This window comes from Parasteatoda tepidariorum, chromosome 11 (assembly GCF_982258835.1).
Source record: "Parasteatoda tepidariorum strain Cologne lab strain chromosome 11, Ptep-v5.0, whole genome shotgun sequence".
Taxonomy (NCBI): domain Eukaryota; kingdom Metazoa; phylum Arthropoda; class Arachnida; order Araneae; family Theridiidae; genus Parasteatoda; species Parasteatoda tepidariorum.
Window position 1 is genome coordinate 56,479,682 of NC_141765.1, and position 20,099 is coordinate 56,499,780.

The 20,099-nt window shown below is 27.7% G+C and overlaps 1 protein-coding gene across 4 annotated transcripts in view; it reads right to left on the bottom strand.

The window, feature by feature from the left end:
- Window positions 1–20,099, bottom strand: part of LOC107445930 (DNA-directed RNA polymerase I subunit RPA49) — a 48,315-nt gene that overhangs the window by 9,212 nt on the left and 19,004 nt on the right. For all 4 annotated transcript variants that reach the window (XR_015430432.1, XM_071187949.2, XM_087155008.1 and 1 more), the window contains exons 6-10: window positions 19,444–19,487; window positions 8,461–8,608; window positions 7,110–7,202; window positions 4,172–4,268; window positions 771–904 (exon numbers count right to left, since the gene is read on the bottom strand). Coding sequence is in view for 3 of the 4 variants with exons in the window: in XM_071187949.2 (XP_071044050.2) it covers window positions 771–904; window positions 4,172–4,268; window positions 7,110–7,202; window positions 8,461–8,608; window positions 19,444–19,487 (516 nt within the window). In the remaining variant the exon portion in view is untranslated. The remainder of the gene's footprint in view (window positions 1–770; window positions 905–4,171; window positions 4,269–7,109; window positions 7,203–8,460; window positions 8,609–19,443; window positions 19,488–20,099) is intronic.

Genomic DNA, 20,099 nt, shown 5'->3' on the forward strand with positions numbered 1-20,099 from the left:
TATAATTCATATAATTTCCCCCCAAAAAAAACTTTTTTTTTCATGAAAACACACACTTAAGTGAAATCTATGTTTTCTTCAATTTTAAAAAAATAATTTAGTAAATAAAGTATAAAAACTATATCAAGATATATACAGGGTTATTCATAATTCCCTCCAGGGTTTCGAAGCATTATAGTAAAAAAAAAGAAGACTAATATAAAAAAAGAAACATTTGAAATTATTCCGAAACTATTCAAGTTTTACTTACATACATTACAGGTGTTCTATGTGTGAACCCTTGGTCACACGGCATACATCAATGCAATAGTCCAATTCCTGCCCGGAGGAAATTATGAATAAACATGTATATATAACTCAGGTGACAGCTTGAAGCTTTTCCAGTTTTAGATTGATTGGTATTAGCTTGTCTGGGAAGCTAAGGTTGATATTAAATGCTGACCACATTGTAGCCATCCTGCTGTTGGTCTTGAAATTGTGGAGACTTAACCTCAATTATCTCCTGGCCAGCAAACTGGCTCTTATGGTAGTACTTTTTCGAATGTATATTTATGAACAAAACATTCAAAAAATTTTAAATTTATTAGACTTTCAGATTAACAGTAATTTTTTTTATTTTAGGAAAAATATGTAAACTTTAAGTAACACAGAAATATAAAAGAACTTACTTAAAAGTTTATAACAATTCAACATAACTTTTTCAAATTTAATAGAAGTTAATTACTTGATTAATCAATTTTTAAAAACATACCCAACAATAAAACCAATACCTTTCTTCCTCAAGTCTGTGTACTTGACGTTTACAAAGATTATCAAAAATTGTATATAGTACAATAACTTAGTATTTTCAATGGACAAACTATGATAATTCGTTTCCAGGTAATGAATAATGATATCTGAAAACCTGCAATGTTATCAATGTATCTGTATTTCATAATATTCAAACACATCTGAGATTCATAAGTTGCACAATACATTGAAAAAGAACTTATAGTGAGATTTAAAGGGGAATATATATATATATATATATATATTGTATTTATAGTACGTTTCTTATGGCAAGCCCATAAAATGGAACCAAACATAATTATCTTAAAAGATTTATTGCAAAATATAAAGCAATATTTCAGACACTACTTAACATAAAAGCCACTGGAATTGTAAAATTTGTAATACTATAGAATAAGCACTTATTGTCCGGAATCATAGAAGTCTGATATATGGGAATGAGGCAAGGGTGTTTCAGCTGTTTGCATCTCTGTGGAAAAATGATGTTCAGACAAAGTTTTTTTTAATATGTGAGAACAGGTGGGAGTAGGTTTATCATTGCAGCTATAGAAGTTTTGATGTAGTACTCGCAGAAGTTTCATCGGGCATTTCACCATCTATCTATAGTCTAAATTCTGCTTCAGCAACAAAACTTCTGCAGGTCCCAGCAATTTCTGCCTGTTCTTGTATATAAAAAACTCTATTCCTTGCATAACTTTCTCACAGACATGCAAAAGTGCTGCCTCCATTCCCTCTGATAAGTATCTATGGATATACCTTAGGATCCAGAAATTCATAAAAGCTCTTTCTAACAATAAATCTTTTCTTTAACAATACTTTTCTTAACCCCAACATTAAATCTTAAACAACATCTCAAGAAGTAAGTATTTCAACTTTGACATAAAATAACTCAAATATATTTATTCAAATTATATTTAGGGCTACGCCCTTGAAACTGCTTGCACCACAGTTGTTTTCAAATCACTTTGCTTGCTCATTGCAACATTAAAATGAAATATAAATATTTATGATACTTTAGCATGTAATTTAACATATTTTATGAGTCCCAGAGCTATAATCTTTTTAAAAAAATTTAACTGATTATAACCAGGGATCTGTCCAGGCCGAATTTACTACCGTTTAGCGGTACCTTCACAAATTCAATTTTAGTTAAAACGGTAGTTTCACAAAATACTTCTTCTTAAAATTTTATTTTTGTATTCCTTAAGAATCGATAAATCTATATTTTTACCATGTTTTTGTGTTGACTTTTTAATATAATTTTTAATTTTTTACAAATTATGTCAAAATTTTCACAAAATAGGTACCTTTCAGAAAAACCTAGACAGACCCCTGATAACTTAAAACTAGTTCATCATGATAATTAAAAGATCTACTCAAGAGGAAATGATTAAGGTAAAACTAAACTGTAAACTAAAAGAATAAAGAAAATGAACTAAAATATTTGGTTAAAAAAAGTCTGGTAGAATATAGAAAGTTTAATATAAAAACTATGGTACATAATTTTCATACTTATTATTTTGTACGAAGACAGATAGAGTGGTATTAAAAATTGACTACTGCCTGACTACATGTAGAAATCTTAGGTCATATCTGATAAATATTTGCAAAGTCGGCTTATTTTATATTTTATGAGAAAGAACATAAATAGGTTTCTCTACAAATATGATTCTAAATTAATAAAATCAATATTCATTCTTTAATAAACATCCTTAATCTTAATGTTCATTTACGTTTGTGAAAAAGAAAAAAAATAGCTGTCCAAAAAGAATAACTTAACAGCAACAGTATTATGCTCAGCCAAAGTAGTGTACAACATACACTGATGGCAAAAAAATCCCAACACCAAGAAGGAGTTGTGCTAGATAAACAGAATTTAGTAGGCTTATTTATACAACCAAGAGATAATGTCTATTCAAATTTAGTACTTGGCGCATAAGTTTTGAGCCACTGCAAACATGCAAATCAGTGTTGTTTTAAATAAGTGTTCTACAGTTCATAAGCATTACTTTTTGTTAAATTTTGACATAGTGAGTTGCTGTTAGTTAAGAATACATTTAAAAAGACGAAGAAGCCATAATCAACAGTTCACTGACTTCGATTGCGGTCGTATAATGGGGCTCAGTGAAGGTGGATTACCCCCCCCCCCCGCCAGATATTGCAGAAAGACTGGGAAGAAATGTATCCACTATCCATGATTGTTGGCAGCAGTGATTAAGGAAAGGTACTGCTTTATGAATACTGGGTTCTGGGCTGTCACGCCGCACTACTCAAGACCGCCGTGTATGGCTATGGCACACTGTACCGCCTCTGCATCAGAAATACGAATGCAGTTGGCACTGCAGTGACACAACGAACTGTTATATCAGCTACTTCAAGTACAGCTTTAAGCGAGACGCCCTGCAGCTTGTATTCCACTTACTCCAAACCACTGCCGATCGTATCAAGCTAGAATTCACTGGAAGACAGAGCGCAGATCTATTGTGCTTTCTGATGAAAGTCTGTTCTGCTTTGGTGCTACTGATAACCCTATATTGGTTAGAAGGAAGACAGGTGAATGCCTGCTATTGACCTTTTTCCGGCCTGGGAACACTTGACCTACACCTGAAGTAATGGTCTGGGAAGCAATTTCGTTGTTATTCCGCACACTTTGACAGCGAATTTGTATGTCAACCTGGTGATTCAAACTGTTTTGTTGCCATTTATAAGCAGCACTCAAGGGGGCATTTTCCAACAGGATAATGCTCGCCCTCATACTGCTGTTGTAACCCAACATAGTCTATAGAATGTCAGCATGTTGTCTTGGCCAGCTAGATCAGATCCTTCACTAATCGAGCATGTATCAGACATCATTAGGTGACAACTTCAGCGTCATCCTCAACTAGCATTAACTATCTCCATATTGACTGACCAATACAGAGCATGGAGCAACAGGCATGGAACTCCACCCACAAGATGGCATACAGCATCTGTGTAACACAATGCATGCCCAATTGCATGCTTACATTCAAAATTGTGGTGGTTACACTGTTTATTAATATACTAGTATTTCACGTTTGAAATGATTTTTCTTTTAATTGCATTAACCTGTGATCTTGAAACTTTAATCAATTGAATATATTACTCCGGCAAATGCATTGCTGAAATTTCATTACTCTACAATAAATTTTTCTTGGTGTAGGGATTTTTTTTCCATCAGTGTATATTGGTTTTGATTAAGAAAAACAAGAATGAATCTGGATGAAGTTGAAGTCAAGTCTGGATCAATACACAAATTTAAAAAAGAAATTTATAAATCTACAGTTATCAAAATTGTATAAATAAAAATTTCTACTTATTTCTTCTAAAAAATAGTACTGATCTGATAAATAGTAAATTTTACTTTGATTCCTTCTTCCATGCTTGTAATGTCTCATAAGTAATATCTTTGAATTTTCCAATTTCAGATTCCAAAGCAGAGTATAGATCTTCAGGTATGACTAATTTTAATTAAGTCTTTCACAACACAGGAATCTAAGCTTTGAAGATACTCAGCAATCATTAATTTTTTTGAAGAAAAAAAATGCATTAAGTCTAGATAATATTATTTATAATTTTTTATTGCAATATTTCTAAAACTTTCTCGTTAAGCAGAAAATAGTTTAGAATTATGCATAAAACATTGCTTGAATATTAAATCCATTTAAAATTTTCATAATTTAAATCAACAGACTAAATTTCAATTTTAAACTTTTATAGTAAGTTTATTCAGAATCTGAAGCCTTAACTACGCTTTACTACAGACCTTAATTATGAGAAAGTAGTACAGTGAAACCTTTAGGGAGCAACCACTCTTTTTTCTCAATAAATTGGTCGTTATTGGAGGTTGGACGTTCTTAAATAATGTTATTGAAGGTACTTTATTTTTCGCAAGCAATTTAAATTTTACTCAGCTTTATTTTCTTGGTGCGGAAATATCACTTGTGTTGGTGTCAAATAAAATTTAGTGTCAATAAAAATGACCTCTGCTAATGTAATTATGTGTAAAAATAAATTTATCAAATATGAATGATAGAACTATTTTAAATAAATAAACAATCATGTTTTTTTGTTAAAGTTTGCATTTAATTTTATATCATGAAAAAAATATTTTATTTTTAAAAAAAAATATGAGATTTGTCTGTTTAAGATGCTTAGCTTTTTCTAAAATTACTTTTTTTTTCTAATTTGACTAAATCATTGATAGCATCAGACTGTAACATGAAGTTGTCAATCTCTTTTAGCAATCGTCAAAAAGAGCTCTCCAAATAAGAGCCACTCACAAACTTTTTGAATGAATTTAAATCAACTTATTTGTTAATATTTTTTTTTTATATTTTTTTGTTTCTTTATTTTGCTGGGAGAGGTTTTGATCCAAGTGGGAAAAGGTTTTTCTTCAACACAAAGTCTATAAAAAAAGTCTGAGTTTCCCAAAAATGGTCATATATAGTGGAGGTTGCCACACAGAGATGGTCTTTCCTGAAGGTTTCACTGTATTATATATAAGTCACTCAATTGAAAAATTCAGTAAGCTCCATTCTGATTCTTTTCTTTAAATTAATATACTTTTTGTTATTGACTTTATATAGACAGGCTCTGTTACAAAATTATAATTACTAAAATTCTGTATTTTTTTTTTTTTTTTTTTTTTTTTAATGAAGTAAAAATAACTTCTGTTACAGAATTTGTTTTTACTTTATAAAAGAATCTTGATGGAACTTAAAAAGTTTTGCAACTGATTAACCCATATCTCTTAATTAAAATGTTATATATTTTGCAATTTCTTGATTTTTTTGAGGCTTTCATAATAAAACTTTTTTAGTTTTAAATCCATAGATTTAGCTAGACTTCAGAGAATACAGGTCTTTAGGATCCAAGAATTCTAAATTTTAGGGTCTTTTTTTTGCCAAGAGAATGGGTGCCTCTTAAAAATAATATAAATCTCTATTTTAAAGATATGCATGGAGGATAAAAATTTAATTATTAGAAATATATATATATACAGTGTTGGAAGAATTTTCTCGCAGCTGGTGATACTTAAAACAACACCCTTACCTCAATTTGAAAAAGGAATCTGAATTAAATATAAATAATAATAATAATTAAAACTTATTTTTCTCCATGAACTGTCTCACTGGTATAGCTATAACGTTCTATAAAATAGCTTTTTATGTTTAAAATTTTAAGATTTCTTCTACAAAATTTATATCAACCTTAAATTTTGATTTAAGAAACAAATGAAGAAGACAAATAACAATTTCAAGTTTAAAAAACAAAGACATAGTTTAATTAATAAGAATACCTCCTCAAGTATTCTAGAATAAATATCTAAGATAAGTGATATTTTTAATGAGCATAATCTTTCATGACTTACAAAATATATAAACATTAAAATTTAATTTTTCGTGCTTTAGAAGACGCAAACAGTTTTATAGACTTTTCAAAATCAATTGCTTTTGCGATTTCATTTTCAATAGAAATTATTGCCAAAGAATTAAGTCTCTTTTATGTCATTATTGATCTTAAATATGATTTTATAGCTTTTGATTTGCTAAAAGAACGTTCACCACTTGCTACAGATTGTGGGATTGATAAAAAAATTCTTCAACTTATCCACAGATTTGAAAAAATATCTTTTAAGTTTGTAATGAATGAACATTATGAGATAACATGTTTAAACAATATTTTAAAGGTATTTTTCATTCAATGTATGCCATTTTGATAAAAAGTACTTTAAAAAATTAAAAATTGTTGTCAACTGCCATAACACAATTTATAGGTTTATAAAAATTTTTAGAAACTCATTCTCTAAAATGTCTTCCAAAGATTTGTCATTAAGCAAATTCATTGCTATTTATTACTGACTTATTGTTAATACACTGTTCACTAATCCACTTGTAATGAAATTTTTATAAAATATACACTATCTTTAAAATAACCTAAAAATGGCCTTGTATACATTAAGTCTTGTTTTAATATTTTGTAAGTCTGGTGTTGGGAATCAGTGTTTCACATATTATACACTTAACAAAAAAGAGCAACTGTATACTTTTGTCATAAATTGATTATGTAACAATTTTTCAATTTAAATTTTTCCTAGAATTTGAATCCCTCATAGAGAGACATTAAGTTAGAATTCAGAGGTTAGGTGGTTCTGTAACAAGTTTTATTAATTAGATAAAACCAGCTCACTTTATGTACACAATTTCTGATTGTAGCTGTCATCAATTAAAAGTTGAGTAAGTATATTGTGATTTCCTTTACCACCTTGCATAATTTCTAAAATATATATAGAAAGATACTATCAATGATGCTATAAACTTCTGCTGGACTCAAAGCAGTCTTATTTACAGGAGGAATGATATCATCAGATGTGGACAGAACTGTAGGCTTAACTAAACAAAGAAAAAGAAAACTCATTTTAAAAAGGAGTATTATATAGCATTCTAAAATAACAATATATAACTGTTTAATGAAATTAATATCAATTTACTAAAGTCTAGTTATTAAGAAACTTGTAAAACCAATTTTTAAATAAAAAAAAATTTAAAAAATACCCTTCAACAGAATTTTAAGTTCGAGAGTTAGTATCTAGTTTAACTGCATCTCACTGAGATAGAACCACAAAAATTACTTAGTAATTACAATTTTTTTTTATGATTTGATAAAAGAAAATAGTTGATTTCACTAATTAAAATGTATAGTTTTTGTTTTAATAAAAGAACACTAAAATGTCATTTTAAAATGATAGAACTAGACTAAAATATACTTTTATTGAAAAATATTTTAAAGAATTTTAACTTTAATTACATATAAGTTAACTACAGATAAGATAACTTTTATTACACATTATTAACTTCTATTGCATACATGTAACTTTTATTACATATAAGTTTAACATTAATGTAAAAATTTATAAGCTAAATGTTAAAATTTATTATTTAATAAGGGATTGTGAAAGCCACTATCACAAAACCAAAAATTGCCTGAATTGATAAAGGTTTATTTTAAGCAATGCAAATATCATAATGATATAGAAAATTGATTGAAATAAGATGTCAATGGACAGACATATATATGTACATAATACTTACCGCATTGAGTAATGTAAACAAATTTTCAAAGCAAATGATAGATCTTTTTTCACTGATAATCTGTTATAGTTTAATTTATAGCAAAAAGATCAATAAAAACTGCGTTTTTGCTTTTAATATTTTTACATTCAATAAATTTGATGAAAATCCCAAAAAACTTTGTTTTAAAAACTAAGCAAAAGTGCTTGTTCAATTTTTAAATTACGATTAAACTTATAATAATTTTACTACTCTCCCCAAAAGATTGGTTTATAATTTTTCAAATTAAAACAATTTGCTTTTCTTAGTAACAAACATTTTGTGAAAATAATAAAAACTGGCATGTTTCTCCAAGTGAACATATGTATGCTTAATAAATCATAAATAGCAAAAGCCGCAATTCGTTCATTCTGTAAGTAAATCTTTATCTTCCCATGAATAAAGCTAACTCAAGATAAAAAATAAGATTATTAAAATTTAGAAAAATTATCATTAAAATTAATTAAATTATAATTAAAAATTCAAATAAGATTATTTATTTGTTAGTATGAAAATTATAGTATCTTGTTCAGAAACTTACTATCAAGTGAGGTTGATGGCATTTCAGAAATTTTTTGTAAAACACTTTCATCCAATGTCATATTATTTTCTCCAGACTGAAATTTTAGCTTTGAAACAAGGCTTCTTTTTTTAGTTTTTCCTCCAAACTCTAGAGTTAAACTTTGATTCTAAAAGAGAAACACTAGCTAATGTTAAGATAGTTATTTCCAAAGTTTATGCCACAACTCATAGGAAGCATCAATATCCTAATTATTGTTGATAAAATTCATAACAAATGAATTCAATTGTTCCATAATAGATACAAGAGTTTCATTTCAATTACACTTTTATTTAAGAGTAAGAATTACAGAAAAATTTAACTAAAAAAAGTGTAACTTGCAGAACTTAGGGAACCACTGCCTTGGGAGATTGGGTTTATAACTGAAATTTTTTTAAACCAATATAACACATTTGAAACTACAGGAATTCAGTATCAGCATTAAAAATTGGTAAAATTAATAAAAAAGTAAAGAACGATTCCAATTTGTAATTATTGGTTCCATTTTTAAAACAGCACCATAAGTTGTTCTGGTAGCCCCAATCAGTCTCCAAATTATATTTTACAAGCAACAAAACTGTTGCTTTTAAAATACCATTTGTAGCAAAGAGTTAAGACAAACATTGTGGATAGTTCTAAAAATTTAAAATATTTTTTAATTCTTTGGAAAAAAGGAACCATTTAAAAAGCAAACAAAGTTTTGTTTCTGGAAAATTTTCACTAATAATTAAACATTTTTAAAAATATTGTTTTTAATGATTTTCTCAATTTCTAAAATGGATTTTCAGTCTTTTTTAAGGAACATTTTTATTGCTGTTGCCACCTTTTCTCTTGACTAATACCAAGATTAAATCTTATGAATGAATAGTAAGGTAAAAATATATTTAATTTAAGGAAACAACAATTTGTATGACCATTTATTCTCAGTTCCTTGAGGAAAAAAACATCAATTAGTAAGAGCTGCAACTTATTCAGAAAAGATTTTTAAAAAAATACTATTAGCAAAAACATTAAGTTTTTTCTTGGGAATAGTAAACTGAGCTTGACAACTGCTACCCATTAGCAGAATATTTACTTGTGATATGTTTTTACAGCTGCATTTACTTATACACAATTAAAGAAATTTCACAAATTATTTATGCTTTAACTCTTAATAAGTAGAGCTAGTAGCTGGTAGTTTACGTATCGCGAAAAAAGGTGGGCAGGAAGTATTCATAATACCCAGTTTTTTTTACATTTATCAAACAAGTTATAGCCCTGAATATAACTCAAACTACAAGCTGGAGTAATTATTTTTAAACTTCATTTTATAAAATAAACTATGTTCTTATAATGATGAAAAAAGCTTTGCTGCTTCCTTCATTAGCCGTATTTGATAGTGGTATATATGAATGTTCATTTTGGCCAATATTGAATGAATAAAAACAATAACGTTTCCAGGAAATGATGTACAAATCGTTGAATGTAAATTTAGATTTTATTAAGCATAATTTGTAAATTATAAAATGGCCATTTCTTCAAAAAAAAAGAAATCCCTTAAAGGGATGAAATAAGAATACTCTCTATTGAGAGATCATAAAGGCAGAACCACATTTCTGACCGTTAGAAAATTAAGACTGGGAGGCCCCCCAAAAAGGGGTCCCAGTCTAACCAATTTAAAAATTCCAAGTAAATATATTTATTCTCAACGGACAGCGAAAGAGTATGGGTAGGAGATCCAAAATTTGGCGATTTATCATAATATATCACAGCCAAAAACAAAGCCAACTAGCATATCCACATGGGTTAAAAAGAACACCTTGGCGATGACGAGTCGCCAACAAATTTATGTGAATTCTTATAACCATGCAACCGAAACATTTTAGCCGTTGGAAAATTAAAATAAAAAGTTATAAATAGATTTTTGTTTTCGATTAGAGGCGACAATGAATTTATATGTCTGCATAATAATGAAATAAAAAGAAAGTATCCGTTACATTGATCTGGAAGAGAAGAAATAAATATTTTATGTTCGCTTAAAAAGATTAAGTTTTTGATTTATTTTAAAAGTAATTCTATTAATAAAAATAAGCTTAAGTAATGAAGGATATTTTAAAAGATAGAAAATAAATATGTGTATGCCAATTCTGGCATCACATATATCCCCGCTGGAAACAGAAAAAAAATATATATACATATATATTTTTTTTTTTTTTTTTTTTTTAAATTGGATCTCCTCCCAAGTTACAAAAATTTTTTTTTTATGCATTGAAACATAATATATTCAAGGAACAAAATATGAAATATACACTTATGTATAATTAAATATCAAAGTAAAATTATTATTCGAAAAAATTTTAGAACATACAGTTGTAGTTCTAAGATATACTTTTAACACTCAAGTTACTAAATATCATATGTAAATGTTCTGAGCTATACATGAAAAATTTGCTGAGTATTTAAAATGCTACATTTGCTTAGCATTGTCATGACCTGGCCAGGATATTTTTAATTTCTCTCAACTCAGAGAGAAGAGCAAACTTACAATATTATTATTTCTACCTTTTCGTACAAGTCCTTTTCTTGAGAAAAATAATTTACTTCAGTTTTGTTTGCCTCCATTATTTCAAACTTATATATTTCAGCATGAAAAAAAATCTGAACATTTTATTATGTTCATCTAAATATTTATACTCAGCAGAAAGAATTCTTATCTTTATTTTAAACAATTATTAAATAGCTCATTTAAAAACATTCACTAAAAGTTGCATTAGCTTTTCACAGTAAAAGTATTTAAATCAAAACGTAGTATTTTGGTGTGTATTACTTGTATTAAATAACCCTTTTCTTTTGCACAGGAAAGTATAAATATATTATCTTATTTCAATTCACGTTTAAAAAAAATTTAGGACTGAGTAACATGTCCAATATTGTTAATAAAAATTCTTGTTGTTACATTATTACAACTTATAATCCACGTAATCTTTACAGTTGTTCTAAATTTAAAAAAAATATTACCATTGAATTAATTATTCATGTTTATTTACATTGTAATAAAAAATCTTATCTCTACGTCACTTAATGAATTTAATTACCTGGCGCCTAAGTAAAGAAAATCACCATAAATCATTCCGCACAGATGCCTCCATGCAAAACAACAGCAACAATGAGATAGAGTTTAATCAATAGATATCAAAATTTATTTTCACTGCACTATAGTACTTGTTAAATGTGAGCATGTGGTTGAAATTCAATTAAATATATAAATACAAGTATTATTTATGAATTCCATATCTTATAAAATATTCATTGTTTACCAACTAATCCTAGAATGCTTTGTGTTAGCATCCATTGTGCATAAGGGTTAAAGATTGAACTATAAGAATTTGAAGAGTCCTTAGAGTAAACGATTTCTTTCATGTAAATGTTTATATTGCTTGAACTTTTAATCAATTATACAGTTCTTCATATTTAAACTGCACAAAATATCTTTACACCAAAATTTTACTGTGATTGCAACTTGTTAAAGTCTGTTTTCATTATCACATATGAAAACTAAAAAAATATATATAACTTGAAATGCAAAAATAGTAAATATATAAATTGAAAATACACTTGAAATAAAAAGATATTTATATGAATGGAAAAAAAATGCTTTACTTTATATTTGTAAACAAAATGTTACTGCCTGTACAGCAGGAAAGACTCGAAAAATCATATATCTTTCATTCACAAAACCAAAAAAAAATTTTCTAAACGATTCTATTCCTTAAATTGTAATGAGATTTATAATTATCATTATTCCTAGAGACATTATCGTTATCATTTAAATGTTCCTTTCTTTTATTCATTAATAATAATCTATCAATATGTATTTTAAAAATCCTACCATGATGATTATCTAACATTTGAATTGAATATGTTACATCAGTATGCTTTTTAATAACCTTGTAAGGACCAGAAAACTTTTTGTTATATTTATCCCTTGATTTAATATACACAATATCATTAGGTTTTAAGCATCTGAGTTTCGATTTTTCATTATTACTTTTGTTTTGTTTACATTGGGCGTCTGCAATATTTTCATAAGTTTTATCATACATTTTATTTAAATCTGAAAGAATTTTATCCAAATAATAACCTTTATCTATTTGTTGTACTTGAATATCGGGATTATAAGTATCAAAAATTAATGATAAATTTCGACCGAAATGTATTACATTAGGTGAATATCCAGTTGTGCTATGCTTAGCACCATTATACAAGTTTTTATGAATTCTTGCTGCATTTTTAAAATTTATGCCATCTTTCATTAAAGAATTTATTGTTGATTTTATGCTGGTATTAATCCGTTCACTAACAGAATTAGCGGCAGGATGTGCACAAGTAGTGTGATTCATTTTAATTCCTAATGATTTTGAAAAATATTCAAATATTTCAGATGTAAATTGGGTACCTAAATCTGTTAAGATCATATCAGGTCTGCCATAAGTGCAAATATATGCAAAAAGACAATCAGTGACAGCTTCGGTAGTAATTTTTGTTAATGTAAAAAGTTCTAAATGTTTGCTGAAATGATCAATAAGAGTTAAAATATATTGTTGATTAGAAAAAGGTCCTACTATGTCTAAAGAAACAAATTCAGATGGTCTTTTGGGAATAAAATTATTTTGTAAAGGAGCGTGAGGTATTCTATGATGTTTGTTTTCCATACATTTGGGGCAAGATTTAACAAAATTTTCTGTATCTGAATACATACCATACCAAAAATATCTACATTTTAAAAATTGGTAAGTTTTCTTAATTCCAAAATGTGGAAGATGAATTATTGCAAGAACTTTAGATATTAAGGATTTAGGAACAACAATGACAGGAAATTCTCTATCATTTTCCATATGTACATACATTAATAATTTAGTGTCAGAATCAATAAAGTAATGTTGATTGGATTTAGTAAATTGTTTGTTTTCAATATTGCTATAAATTTTCTTGATATTTTTATCCAATTTTTGTTCAATTAAAAATGTATGATTAGAAATTTCCAAAAGGGGGTCTTTGTTTACATTGGTATTATTTATATAATTTTGTTCATCATCATTAGAGTTTTCAATAAAAGGAAATATTTCATCATTCACTCGAAGTAATTGAGGATTACTACATATGTCCTGTTGGGGAGGTTCTTGTTCTAATCTACTAAAATAATCTGCTAAAACATTTTTGACTCCAGAAATGTGCTTAAAAGTAAAAGAATATTCGCTTAACTGAATTAACCATCTAGTTGTTAAGTCCATGGGAGAAGAAGTTTTCTTATAATGTTTAAGGGGTTTACTATCAGATAAAATAATAAAATGTCTATTATACAGATAATGTTTAAAAGCCAAAACTGATTTTACTATAGCCATTAATTCGATTTTGATGGCAGGGTACTTTCTTTCTGCATTTTTAAGTGTTTTGGAAAAATATGACACAGGAGACAGTTTACCATCAAATTCCTGTAAAAGTACACCAGAAATAGCAAAATTTGAACCACCTGTATTTAAAATAAAATCTTTATCCCATTGTGGGAGTCTTATAAATGGTTTATTGAAAAATATCTCTTGTAGAGAATTAAAAACATTCTGATGTTCTTGAGTCCATTTGAATTTAACTTTAGGGGAGGTCAAATCAATTAGCGGTTGAATTTGCTTAGCATAACATGGTATTAAATTTCTATAATATCCACAAACACCAATGAATTTCTTAAGTTGTCTTTTAGTTTTTGGAATAGGAAAAGATGTAATTTTAATGATGTTTGATTCAATTGGTAAAACTTTTTGTTCTGATATTTTAAATCCTAAATAATCAATTTCTTGAAGGTGAAATTTACATTTACTTGGTGAAAGAGTTATATTATATTTAGTTAAAACAGAAATGAGAACCTTTAGTTTTTCTACCGTTTCCTCAAAAGAATTACTTGCAATGACTATATCATCCTGATACGCGAAAATTCCCTCCAGTCGAGTTTCCTCAATTATTGAATCCATAAGGGCCTGAAAAGTTGCAGAAGCTGTTTTTAAGCCAAAAACTAATCTTTTATTTTTAAAAGTTCCCCAAGGGGTTGTAAATGCTAGTTTATTTTGGTATTCTTCAGGGAGGTTCAATTGCCAAAAAGCACTAGGAAGATCATATGATGAAAAGAATTTATAATTAGATAAATTTAGAATGATATTTTGAATCTTAGGAAGTGGGTAAGCCGAATGTTTAACAATGCTGTTAATTAATCGTAAGTCTAAAGCTAATCTAAATTTTTGTTTTTGTTTGGGGTCATTAGTATTCTTTTTCTTAACCAAAAGCATTGGGCAAGACCACTGTGTTGCACTCCTTTCGATCAATCCTGCTTCGACCATTTCATGCAATTGCTTAAGTGTATCTTGTTGAAGAGCTTGAGGCACAGGAAATGGCAAAGTGCGAATAGGATAATCATGAATAAAAGAAATTTCAGGTATTACTTTATCTGTGTGCCCGAGTGTCTTTAAAGATTTTGAAAAGACTTGATAATTTTCTAACAATAAATGTTTTAATTGCTTTTGTTTTGCTTCATCAAGATGACCTAGCTGGAAATCATCTTCTTTCAATTCCCTTTTTCTTAAGTCCACAATATCTTTTGTTGGTACAATTAAATTTAAAAATTCCTGTCTTTTAGTTTGGTCTAGTTCTTGATTATTGGCAATAGAATCATTTAAATTTAATTTTGAATAGTCATAATCTTGGATAGTATCTATAGGATACATTTGGCTGATAGCTTGTCCTTTATTTAAATGCAAAGTCTCTTCAGATTTATTTTTAAGAAAAATATTACAAACATAGTACTTATTCTTTTTGTTATAGAATCCATGAAAATTTTTAACTTGTTCTAAATTATGTATTGAAGAATATATTTCAATATTTTTATAGTCTATACTTGGTTCAAAAATTACGTTAGTATTCAAAGGATTCTTAACTATTACTTTAGCATAAATATATTCTTCAGGATTCAACAAAATTTTATGATTTAGTACAGCTTGTCCATTTTGTTTAGTGTCCAAATTTTGTTTGTTTACATTTTGTTTATTTACATTATGAATCTCTCCACAAATATCCGACACAATATCTCCATCAAAATCAATGTCTACATTATCCGTACATTGTTTTTGTCCTATTAATGGTACTTTTTCGCCATTAATTGTTATAAAATTGCCCTTAGGTGACAATTGAATGTTATGCATTAGCATAAAATCATATCCCAATATCCCTTCAAAAACTGAATTATCTAAATGTGTAACAAAAAGTGTATGTTTGTATAGCTTGTTGTTAATTTTAAATGAGATTTGAATACAACTTAAAAATGAAATCTTAGAGTTTATAGTACTAATTGAAACTGAACGAGAAATATATTTATATTTAATGTTATGTTTAAGTTTATTAAATGTTTCATTAGAAATTATTGAAAGAGAAGAGCCTGAATCAATCAGAAATGGGACAGAATAATCTTTAAGTTGTACATTAATGAGGGGTAGTTTAGGTATTTCGTTGTGTACATTTCCAATAATTTCATTAAATTCATTAGTTTGAGTAAAACATTCATTTTGCATTTTTATTTTATTAACTGTTTGGGTAAAATTATCTTTCTTTTCATTAATGCTTGACTTAATATTAGCTGATGACACAATATTAGGTGATAGCTCAAATGCATCAGCCTTATTTGAGCTAAAATTTAGTTTAAATTGGGGTTAAAAGTGGTGGCATTAGGATTTGGATAAGTTTGTTGTCTACTGTCATTATTATAATTAGGATTATTATACGAGTGATCTCTATTATTTTGGTAACTTCTATTGGGGTAGAATCTATTGCTTCTAAAGTTCCTTCGAGATTGAAAATTTCTATTATGTTGATTAATCTGCACATCCGATTGAGAAATATTCAAAAATTCTCTACAAAATTTCATAATGTGACCATGTTTGCCACAGAAAACACAAAAATTCTGCCGAAAGGTATGTTGGTTATTATGATAAGGGGCTTTACGATAATTACTACTATTCGAATAAGTTTTCGATTTAAAATTTCTATTTTTGTTTTGAAATTGTCTCTTATTTCCATCACATTTATTTTTATTATCATTATTAATTGAAACAATATTGTTTATCTGCTCTTTTAAATTTGAAATTTCCGAATTTAGATTTAAGATCTCATCATTACCTTTAAATTGATTGTTAATAGCCGAGTCTATATTCTGAAGTTGTTGTGCTCTTTCAACAGCATTCTCATAACTTTTAATATTTTCTTTCAAAATTGTGACCTTAATATCATGAGGAAGAGCTCCCATTAGATGCGTGTACTTTAAAGTATCAATTGCATCTGAATCATTTAAGTTAGGATACACTTTATGGAAAGTTATGTTTATCCTATGAGCTAAGGATCTTATTGTTTCCTGAGGTTTCAACAAAATATTATTCAAAGCAAAAATAGATGAATTATCATCTTGTCTAAAAAAATCCAAAAATTTATGTTTTATTTCATTCAGTGTTTTCATTTTAACCAATGAAGGTTCCTCAATATAAAATTTTAAAGCATTGCCTGAGATTAAAGATCTAAAAGTTGCAATAGCTTGTTCTTCATCTAAAGAATTAATCTTAACATAATCTTCTAATTGAAGAAAGAAAAACTTTGATGTGGTTGGATCACCAGCAAAGGGTTGAATATGAAAGTTTATATTGTTTTTACGTTTAGACATATTTAATAATCAGATAACTTAAAATTATATATAGATATATATAAATGAAAAATAGTTATACCAATTAAAATATCAAGTTAAGAAAAATAATAATCATTTTTAAAAATGAAAATATAACAGCAATAATAAATTGTAAACATTAAAATAAATAGAATATAAGATATTCATATTAAATGAAAATTAATTCCAAAAATACTTAATGAGAATAAGAAATAATTGCTTTAAAAAAATGTTATGCATTGAAAATATTAAGTACTGAATCTGTAAAATAATCAGTTAGAAATTGAAAAGCACTAAATGCAATAATCTAATTGTGTTAATTTAAAAAAAATTTTACTGCAAAAAAAAAAGGCACTGCAGTTTGTGTAAAAAAATTTCTCTCCGATTTTGATGAAAGAGAGAGAGAAAAAAAATTCACTGTGGAGAGAGACACACACACAGTTGACCATTTCCGTTAGCTTTTCTTGAGAAACACATTTTCAAGAAATTCTTTTGAAACAGACACATTTGCTGGAATTCTTTTGAAACAGACCCGAACACTTTTGAAGATGTTAGAAACACCGTAGAAATTGATTTCAGACAGTTTTATGAGAAACACAGATGACTCGTTTTTTTTCAAACGCACTGGTATGCTGCTGATGACATTCGGAAATTTTTATCAGGATCTTGAAGATTTTGACATCGGCTGTAGTTTCAAACAGGATGCAAATAGGAATGATACATGATGGACGTAAATATTCTTACAGGATACGTTTCCCCGTCATTAGGCACCATTTTTATAATGATGAAAAAAGCTTTGCTGCTTCCTTCATTAGCCGTATTTGATAGTGGTATATATGAATGTTCATTTTGGCCAATATTGAATGAATAAAAACAATAACGTTTCCAGGAAATGATGTACAAATCGTTGAATGTAAATTTAGATTTTATTAAGCATAATTTGTAAATTATAAAATGGCCATTTCTTCAAAAAAAAGGAAATCCCTTAAAGGGATGAAATAAGAATACTCTCTATTGAGAGATCATAAAGGCAGAACCACATTTCTGACCGTTAGAAAATTAAGACTGGGAGGCCCCCCAAAAAGGGGTCCCAGTCTAACCAATTTAAAAATTCCAAGTAAATATATTTATTCTCAACGGACAGCGAAAGAGTATGGGTAGGAGATCCAAAATTTGGCGATTTATCATAATATATCACAGCCAAAAACAAAGCCAACTAGCATATCCACATGGGTTAAAAAGAACACCTTGGCGATGACGAGTCGCCAACAAATTTATGTGAATTCTTATAACCATGCAACCGAAACATTTTAGCCGTTGGAAAATTAAAATAAAAAGTTATAAATAGATTTTTGTTTTCGATTAGAGGCGACAATGAATTTATATGTCTGCATAATAATGAAATAAAAAGAAAGTATCCGTTACATTGATCTGGAAGAGAAGAAATAAATATTTTATGTTCGCTTAAAAAGATTAAGTTTTTGATTTATTTTAAAAGTAATTCTATTAATAAAAATAAGCTTAAGTAATGAAGGATATTTTAAAAGATAGAAAATAAATATGTGTATGCCAATTCTGGCATCACAGTTCTGTATGAATTTTTAATTCTTTTTATAATAAAAGATTGAAATACAAAAAAATTTACATTTATTTGTCATTTTACTTGCATATTGAAGAAAACTATCAATTTGACAAATTAAGAAGCTTTTGTTAATAATAAAAGATTTTTGTTTATGCTCCCATAAGAAAAAGAGATGTCACTTTCTTTTATAACTAATGGTTATAGTACAGTAGGGAACCGATTATCCGGAACGGTCGGGACCATCGCTATTCCGGATAACTGATTTTTCCGGTTTTCTGAATCGCTACAAAAAGCCGTTTTTTTTATTGTTAAACCCAACTAAAGAAAAAAAAATTTGGAAATAATCTTAAAAATAAGAAAAAACGCTGAAGTAATACACTAATGATTATTCCCAAATGATGGTAAGGTAAACATCGTTAAAAAAAGAAAGAAAAATCGTAAAATCTTATGAAGAAAAAAAAATTTTTTTAAAAAAATGGCGAGAAAATTTATCGAATTTCGTTCCGGTTTTTTGGTTTTCCGGTTTTCTGATTTCCGGATAACGGGTTCTGTACTGTATTACTTATCTTTTGTGACAGTATAAATGTCAAAAGTGCTTTTAAAATCTGGTCATTAAAAATAGGATTTATTTCAGTTAAAATTGATTTCCACTAACCTGTTCAATTTTACTTTTCAAAAAAGTGTCAGCAAAAATATCACCTGGAAAAAAAATCAGTTGAGTAATATATTTGAATGTATCAAGACACTTTTATTTAAGAGTCTATTTATTTATTATCTATTTATTTAATTTACTTTATTACCCCCCCCCCAAAAAATAGAGACAAATCAAAACATCATACAGTAAAACTTGTGTAAGTTGACCACTTGTGGTGCAATGTTTTAGTGGTCAAGTTAGAGAAGTGGGCAACTTATAGAGGGGGTGGGTCATTGTTTACTTTTTCGTGTCCTATATCATGTTGCTACATATTTAAAAAATTTTTTTTACTTGACTTAAAAATTTTATTTAGCAAGTAGCCTAATGAATATCTTAAAAAATGTGTTTAAACTTGAGTGAACTTCAAGTTGTTACTTATAATTCTAATATTTAACTAACGTTTTTAAAAAAGTTATTTCGTTAGTTAAGCGTGTGAAGTGTTTAATAAAAATAATTTCTTAAAATATCAGAACACGAAAACATGTAATTTGAAAACTTTAACAAAACAAAATTATTTGAACACTTTAAAATTTATTCTGTTATTACTACACTTACAAACCTATTTATTACAAAAATATTCCCTCATTGTTGTTTGGCACTGTTGTTTAGACTTTACA